The following is a 9,227-nucleotide window of genomic DNA, read 5'->3' as shown; positions in this document are numbered from 1 at the left end:
CTCTATTTGTGGAAAAAAAATGACATCAATATTATTTGGGTACAGTAACCCATGACCGCGCAATTTTCAGCTAAAATAACGCAGTGCACTATCGCAAAAAGAGGCCTGGTCATGAAGTTGGGGGAAATTTTCTGGTAGTCAAGTGGTTTTAAAGGATAGTAGAGTGATCCTGCCATGATGGTACTCAGCCACTGTAGTACAGGCCTAAATTCATAATTTATTTAGGGCCCTTTCACACAGGCTTTCCGATCAGGTCCACCTTTCAGTTTTTAAGGTGGACCTGATCGGATGCTCCATGTACCTCTATGGAGCTGACATCCGCCGATATCTGATCCAGTCCTGTCCATGAAATCCAGATTGATGGAAACGCTATTTTCCATCCGTCAGAGAACCGGAGCGGATAAAAATGGACAGGCGGTCCGTTTTCATCCAATCCCCATAGAGGACAGCGGGGATTTGACGGGTCCATCTCCACATAGTAAACGGATCAATCTCTGCTGAGCAAATCAGAGTCCTTACACAGACAAGCCCGTGGGAAAGGGGCCTTACTTAAGGTGATCAATTCTGTATATGCATACAAACCTGTCAATAAATTCATAAATGTAACACAGAATTTAACCCTTTGTTACAGACACCTAAAGCTATTATAGGGTGACAATGTTCAGTCGCTTTCTCCCAAATATGCTTCTGCATTGTCACTGTCTGACACAAGCTTCTGAATGAGTCTACAAGTGGCTCTTTCAACATGCATTGCATATCTCCCAACATTTTGAGATGGGAATGAGGGACACCTACTAGCAAAAGTGTGTAGGCATAGGACACGCCCCATACCACGCCCCCTTAAAGGAGAATTACCTTAAAGCGGGATTCCATTGACCGATCCGTTTTTTTTTTCCTGGGTCATTGAACTACTTTAGTAATGCACAGAGAGTACTCACTTGCTGTGTTAAATCTTTCCCCTGCTTTCCGATTTCGTCAGCAATATGATGTTATATAAATGTATCCTGGCGGTTTTCATTTTGCTTGTGGGCATTTGAAGCCCACAATCATTTATTTCCAGGAGCGGTGAATGCTGTGCTCCCAGGATTACCCGCTCGATCCTGCGCATGCTCATTGTATAACAGGGAGCAGCGCTGTAAAATTCCAGGTTGCCATCACAACGGCCGGCGTCGTCGGAAGTTCCCGCCACGTTGTGATGGCAACCAAACATATACAAACGAGCTCTCACGAGATTTCGGACGGACAATGATCCGCACAGAATCTTGGGAAGACTCAGAAGAAGCTCCCAGGGGACTTCGCGGAGCAGGGGAAAGGCGAAAAACACGCCTACTCCCACGGGAAGTACACCTAATAATTTAAAAAAAAGGTAATTATGGTGAAAATAATTTTTTAAAGGAGCATTTGAGCATCAATGAAAGTAAATGAATGGGCTAAGAATGACTGAAATATTTGGGTACAATACCGCTTTAAAAAAAAAGATTAGTTACATCCACAGGGGCTTTTTATTTACCACTACTATTCCTTTATATTGGCTTTTAAAATCTACAAATGCAGCAATTTAGAATTTGAATGGAAAATTTAGCACGGAGAAACACTTTTGGAAAGAAACATAGTGCATTTTATATACAGCTATATAGATCAGACCAAAATGAGGGACAAATGAGGAGGAAAGAGGGACTTTGTTCCAAATCAGGGACAGTTGGGAGCTATGGCATTGCACGGTCCACTGTTGTCACCATCAGCAACCCCCACAATAAAAACTGCCTGCATGTAAACAGGAAGTGACTGCAAAAAAGCAGCACTGAAATTAAACAAAAAAAAAAAACGGGTTTCTTTAACGAAAAAAGCAATTGTTCTTGGCAGAGTGCTCAAACAGTGTTTAGTGATATAAAGTTTCAGCCATTTGCTGATAGGACAAGTCAATCAAAGCAGACATGCGTGGAACTGAGCAGCGTGGGACACACCATACTGACATCCTCCTCGTTTCTGTATCTCGCGCTCTGATTGGCTGGGAGAACGAGCGTCTACCTCGGCTCGTGCACGCGCTCATCTGACCGGAAGTGGCGGGAGTGCGCCGGCTCGGTAGGTGTGAATGGCACATGCGCGTTCTGGTGAGGTCCGGACAATCCCGGGGAGTTGAGTAGTAGTGAGAGCACTCGGGGGAAGAAGAGAGAGTCAGCCGATATTATGGAGTGGAATGTACCACTGTGAAAGGAGGCTCGAAGCTTTCTCTATAGGGAGCTGAGCCCCGCAGGTGTGTCTGTAGTGTGGGGTGGGAAATAAGGCAGAGTTTGTTTTTATTTTTCTTGTCATTCATGTTGTGGTATTCTGTGAGTGGAATGAGGGCTGGGGGGAGTTGTGCAATGTTTGTAGTGATGGGGGGTGTTTCCAGCTGCATGAGACGTCTTCTGATCGTACATAGTTGACAAACTTTCTAATTACCAGATTACTGAATGCGGCAAAGCCACCCATGTGACACATGGCCAACGCGGAGGTTACTGTCCCCATGGGGGACGTTGTGGTGATTCCTAGCGATTGTACGGAAGGCGAGGACCCTGAAGACACCAAGACGCAGGTTATCCTGCAGCTGCAATCTATTCCCCATGGGTAAGTGTGTGCGACGGAAACATTTCATTGTCCGCAGAATTAGGCCCCTTTCATAGGGATGAGCTCAGGCGCGTTCGCATGGAACACGTGCAGAGTCCGCCAGGAAGTCGGCGCAACGCTGTGCTAATCCCAGGCAGTGAGACATTGCCCGATCTCTGCAGCCGCACATCGGGGCAAGGTCTCACTGCCTGTGATTAGCGCAGCACTGTGCCGATTTCCTGGGGGGCTCTGCACGTGTTCCATGCGAACACGCCTGAGCTCATCCTTACTCTTGCACACAGTTGTAATCATTTACTGATGTATAAACTCAGGATCTTGTTGACAGAAAATGTCAAAGCCTTCTGCATAAACATATAAAGACGTATGCATGCATAAAATTCTCCCTCCTCTTCTAATTGTCACTGTTGCTATGTATGTGCGTATGCCTGTAAATGACTGCGCTCTATCATAAAGTTTTAGGCCTCTTGCACACTGCTTTTTAATTATTATTATTATTATTTATAATATAAAAATTGTATGAATCCTGGGAGTGATTGTTTGAAATCGTGCCTGTACCCTAAAACTAGGGTTGCCACCTCATTCCTTTAAATCCGAACAAGTATTAATTGCACAGGTTCTGTGGCTGACTAACCTCTTCCTGCCCAAGGTATGTCATTTTACATCCTTGACTTTGAGCGGGTATATCTGATGCCTGCAGCTACAGGCATCATTCAGATATTGGCTTTTTCAGCCGGCAATTCCCTACACCATCGACCCTGTCCTCAGGGCCCACTAACAGGCCAGGTTTTATGTATTACCTTGGGGAGATGCAGACTAGAATACTGCAGTTACTGAGCAGCAAGTGATATCAACTGTGATGTATTTCAGTTATCTTGCAAACCTGGCCTGTTAGTGGGCCCTGAGGACAGGGTTGATGACCTCTGCCTTACACCATAAGAATGATCATAGCTGCTGTTCTGACACTTGATCATTCTTATGGGTAGCGAGAGGGGACGTCCTCCGGTGCTTCTACCAACTCACTGCTTCCAACGGTGAGTTGGAGACAGGATCCGCCGGCCCGGATGGTGTCCATAAAGATTTCCGATGGAACAGATGGTCGCCGGAGTCTCTATGATCCTTGCATTCAAACGAATGGTGCCACCTCGGCTGGGAAGCCGAGATCGTTTTTTTATTTATTTCGGGTTTCCCAGCCTAGAGGTGAGATGTGGGGTCTTATTGACCCCATATTTCACTGTAAAGAGGACTGATCATGCCATATTCCTATTACAAGGGATTCGGGCTGAATCTAACGATTATTTTCATAATCGATTAGTTGGCCCATTATTGTTTCGATTGGTTAATAACCTGTAAAAAAAATAAAAAAGTGGGTCACATTGACGTTCATTTTCAACCACAGTGACTGGAAAATTTGGAAATAGAAAACTTCTTGGTCAAAGGAATTTTCAGACAGTGTATGTGGTTTTTGTTCAGAAATGAAGTGAAAATTTCAAACAAAATTCTTTCATTCAGCAAATGTACAAAGATTTTCTAAATATTCTCACCTGAAAATTGCTTTGTGAGGCCAGCATAAGGCTCGGTACACACCTATGCAGTTTTTGCTTTTGATCTGTTTCTGCAGTGCTTTTTGCTGTGCGTTTTGATTTTTGCGCACGTGATTTTACTGCAATTTGCGTTTTTTTTTTTTTGGGCAGATTAAAAAACACAAATTGCTGCAAAAACGCATTACATGCTTTTCTGTAGCTTTTCCATTGAAGTATATTGGACCAAAAAAAACACAATTTTGCGTTTAAAAGTCCCTGACCCTTTCCAAATATGCAGTGGCTGGAAAAAGCACAAATATGAACGTGTCCCATAGGAAACCATGTAAATGAACTGTAGTGCATTTCTGCAAAAAGCACCAATAAACATATAGATGTGAACCAGGCCTAAGACATTTAGTAACATAATGGGGTTAAAAAGGCTAAAAATAGTACAAAAAAGCAGATAATCACTACTGGAAGGGGGTTCATTTTTTTTTTTTTATTTTTTTATTTTTTTTAAACTAGAACAGTGGAAGTAATAATTGCAGTAGTGATTATATTTTTGTACTATAAAGGGCACATTTTAGTTTTTTTACCCCATTATGTTACTGGCCGATTAATCGATTATGAAAATGGTAATCGATGAATTTCATAATCGATTAGTTGTCGATTAATCCATTAGTTTTAGCCCTACAAGGGATGTTTACATTCCTTGTAACAGGAATAAAAGTGATCACATTTTTTTTTTTTTTTGCGGGTGCTTTAATAGGGTTTTTGTGAATAGTGATAGGCAAATTTAGCCAGGGCCTTGCACTTTAATAGGCCTGGTTGTTTATTTGGGATAGGGGAGTGCTAGAATAGAGGGGGATGTGGCCACCTACACTCTGGCTCAAGGAAGTCCCCTCAGCCTTTCAGTGGAAATGTTCTGGAAGGGAGGCAGGATTTGGGACTGGAGTGGCAGGCAGCTTATGTGGAGAGCTCTGGACCAATCATTAAATTGTATTGGCAGAGGTGGGACTCGCATATAAGCTGGGGGTCACAGAAGCATGTGCAATTTTGAAGCATGACATGTTGGGTATCTGTTAACTTCATCTTTCACATTATGCAAAAAAATTTAACGATAATGTCAGGGTTTTTTTTTTTTTTTTAAATTGTTCGAAAAATTGCTGGGCAAATACGTGCGAGATAAAAAGTTGCAACAACTGGCATTGTATTCTCTAGGATCTCTGCAAAAAAAAACAATGTTTGGGGTTTCTATGTTATTCTCTAGCAAAAAAAATGATGAATTTTACATGTAGGAGAGAAATGTGAGAATTGGTCTGGATGGAGAGTGGTTATTTAAACTCAATGCCTTACCATCATTAAATTTTCCTCAGAACCTGTGTAATGTGTTCGGGTTGGACATAAAAAGGTCAGTATTGTATCAGTGAGACACAGGGAAATTCTCCCCCCCAACTGCTGCCTGAAATAATACTCAGTTTTCAGGCATACAGGTGTTTTTGTTTTTCTCGAATTTAAATGTGTGTACATTTTCACTGTGTATTGATAAGTTAAAAGAAAAAGGGGGGATGCTGACCTGTAACTCAGATTTCTGTATTTTTGCACATATACTTGCAAATGCCAAGCTTTATGCTTGTGTGTGTTAGAGGTTGACCGATATGGGGTTTTTCTCTGGCCGATGCAGATATTTAGAAATCATGGTGGCCGATATATGATGCAGATTATTATTATTTTTATATATATATTTTTTCTTTATTTTTCCCCCTTCATCTCATAAAACCTAACAGACACCTTTCCCACTGGGGCGTTTTTTTTTTAGGCGCTTTTGGGCTAAAAATAGCAACTGTAAAGTGCCTGCAAAACGGCTCCCCTGCAGTCTGTGTGAAAGACAGAGTGCTTTCACACTGAGGCGACGCGCTGGCAGGATATTTAAAAAAAAAAAGTCCTGCAAGCAGCACGTTTGGAGTGGTGTATACTGCTCCTCCACCGCTCCTGCCATTGATATTAATTGACACCACTGCCGAAGCGCATGCAATGTGATCACGGGCGCATTTAAAGAGGGATTCCACCTACAAAAAAATATTAAAAGCCAGCAGCTATAAATACTACAGCTGCTGACTTTTAATAAATGGACACTCGCCCCGGGTTCCAGCGATGGCGAGGGAATCAGGAAGTGAAGCGAATCGGCTTCACTTCCCGGTTCCCTACTGCGCATTCGCAAGTCGCGCAGCGCAATAGGAATTGTCCGCGCTGTCTCTGGGACCCGTGTTTGGCCCAGCAGACAGCGCGGCAGGGCAGGAAGAGGCATAGACTCCCACGGGAGTCTATGCCCGGAAGTGGGTGTAAATACCTGTCTTTGACAGGTATCTCCACCCCCCTCCCCCTGAAAGGTGCCAATTGTGACACCGGAGGGGGGGAGGGTTCCGATCAGCGGAAGTTCCACTTTAGGGTGGAACCCCGCTTTAACCTCTTCTTCGGCCGCTAGCTGGGTTATATGTGCCCCACTAGCAGCCGAATAGCACCGCTAAAATGATGGTAAAGCGCTGCTAAAACTAGCCGCATTTTACCATCAACGCCTGCCCGCTCCAGTGTGAAAGCAGCCTATAAAATAAAAACAGGTAGTCAAAACGTTTGGACGAAAAAAAAATGGGCTAACTTTAATGTTTTTTATTTTTTTTTATTTTATCCTTTAGGTTATTCCCCCCCCCCCCCCCCCAAAAATTGCATTTGAAAGACCTCTGCACAAATGCAGTGTGACATAAAATATTGCAACAACTGCTATTTGATTCCCTAGGGTCTCTGCTAAAAAAAATATATATAATTTTTTGGGGGTCTAAGTGATTTTCTGTCAGAAAATACAGGACTTTTACTTATAAGCAACAAGTGTCAGAAAAGATTTAAGACCCTTTCACACGGGGCGGATCAGTAATGGTCTGCCCCGTGATGATCCGCTTGCTCAGCGGGGATCGCTCCGTTGTCCCCGCTGAGCCGGCGGCGGACAGGGCGGTCTCCACACACTGTGCAGGGACCGCCCTGTCAGCTGTCCACTCTCCTCTATGGGGATCAGATGAGCACGGACCGTGTGTCAGTGTTCATCCGATCCGCTCTGCAGACGGATAGAAAAATAGGAATGCAGAATCGGCCCATAGCGGAGGCGGACAATAGTGGGTGTCTGCGGATGTTCATCCGCAGACACCCGCTATCCCATAGGGATGCATGTATGTCCGTATTTCATCCGCAAACGGATGGATTAAATACGGACATAATATCCGCACGTGTGAAAGGGGCCTTAGTCTTTAAATGGTTAAACTGAGAACTCTACACACTGAGTTGAGTTCATTCAAGTGTAAACATTGTATCTTTTTGCTCTTTTCTTGGCAGACTGCCCAGAGAGGAAACAAGTCGCTTCTATGAAGACTCAGGCAACTTGATCTGACTTCTATTACAGAAGTCATTTTCTAAATCGGCCTTTTTATCAGCTCAATCGGCCGATGCTGATTAATTAAAAAACGGCAAATATCGGCCGATATATATCGGTCGACCTCTAGTGTGTGTGCCTACTTGCGAAAACATATACAGCCCATATTCGTATGGTGTGTGTTTGTTTATGGTTGTTTTTTCCTGGGCAATGTCTGAAGCTCATACAGCATTACAGTGTGCAAGAGGCCATAAAGAGGAGTTCCAGTCACACCACCCCTCCCCCCCCGTCCAGGGATCCACCAATGTCGGCACCCGAGCCGATTCTTCAATCGGCTTTGGATCCAGGCGCCCTTCATCTTCACTAAAGTAAACCGGCAGTGAAGCCTTCAGGCTTCACAGCTGGTTTCCTACTGAGCATGCACAAGTCACTCTGCGCTCTGTAAATGGTCCTGCCATCTTCTGGGGCCCGTGTCCCAGAAGGCTGCAGGGAGCAGGAGGGGCTGGACATGTGCGTAGAGCACCTCAGCAGTGTTACCCTGAAGTGGAAGAATGTACCTGTCAAAACCAGATTTCATGACTAAGGTTTACAACCACTTTAATGAAGAGGACATGCTTTTACTTATCTGCCTGTCCATTCCTTTACAGTGACCTGCACACATGCAGCTCACTGTAGAAATTCGGAACTCCCATGCATGTGGAGAAGTGACATCACCCCTGTCTGGCCGATGAAAGCAGCCAGCAATAGGGGCCCGGAAACCAGCCGCCCAAAGATGTCAGTGGCTGACGGGGAGCTCAGGGACACTGGATGTGTATAGTTCCACTTTAAGAGTAGCGTCTTATTTATATTTCTAGGAAAAATAGCCCGCCTCCAGCTAGGCCCTAGTGTTCTAGTGTTTCCTCTGCCCAGGTGGAGACTAGAGGTTGACCGATATATCGGCCGGCCGATATTTGCCGATTTTTAATTAATCGGCATCGGCCGATTGAGCTGATAAAAAGGCCGATTTAGAACTACAGCGCGACTTGGAAATGACTTCTGTAATAGAAGTCAATGTAAGTTGCCTGAGTCTTCATAGAAGCACTTGTGTCCTCTCTTAGCAGTCTGTCAAGAAAAGAGCAAAAAGATACAATGTTTACACTTGAATGAATGAACTCAACTCTGTGTGTAGAAGTTCTCAGTTTAACCATTTAAAGATTAAATCTTTTCTGACACTTGTTGCTTATAAGTAAAAGTCCTGTATTTTTTGCCAGAAAATCACTTAGACACCAAAAAAATTATATTTATTTTTTTAGCAGAGATCCTAGGGAATAAAATAGCGGTTGTTGCAACATTTTATGTCACACGGCATTTGCGCAGAGGTCTTTCAAATGCAATTTTTTGGGGTAAAAAAAATACACTAAATTTATTAAACAAAAAAAACTTAAACAGTAAAGTTAGCCCTCAAAGTTTTGACTACCTGTTTTTATTTTATAGGCTGCTTTCACACTGGAGAGGGCAGGCGTTGATGGTAAAATGCTGCTAGTTTTAGCAGCGTTTTACCATCATTTTAGCGGTGCTATTCGGCTGCTAGTGGGGTACATATAACTCAGCTAGCGGCCGAAGAAGAGGTTAAATATGCCCGTGAAGCACTGCTGCCAAATCGCATTGTATGCGCTTCGCCAGTGGTGCCCATTAATATCAAT

At 43.8% G+C, this 9,227-nt stretch overlaps 1 protein-coding gene across 1 annotated transcript in view; it reads left to right on the top strand.

Moving 5' to 3' along the window:
* Positions 1-1,972: 1,972 nt before the first annotated feature.
* Positions 1,973-9,227, top strand: part of GMEB1 (glucocorticoid modulatory element binding protein 1) — a 28,669-nt gene continuing 21,414 nt past the window's right edge. Inside the window, 2 exon segments of the mRNA XM_077480993.1 lie at positions 1,973-2,082; positions 2,446-2,607. Of these exon segments, the coding sequence (XP_077337119.1) occupies positions 2,480-2,607 (128 nt within the window). The 5' untranslated portion in view covers positions 1,973-2,082; positions 2,446-2,479.

The sequence above is a fragment of the Lithobates pipiens genome, unplaced genomic scaffold (assembly GCF_037356315.1).
Source record: "Lithobates pipiens isolate NorthernLeopardFrog02 unplaced genomic scaffold, aLitPip1_a1.2 Scaffold_16, whole genome shotgun sequence".
Classification (NCBI taxonomy): Eukaryota; Metazoa; Chordata; class Amphibia; order Anura; family Ranidae; genus Lithobates; species Lithobates pipiens.
Note: the sequence above shows the minus strand (reverse complement) of the source record. Positions and strands in the feature narration are given on the sequence as shown.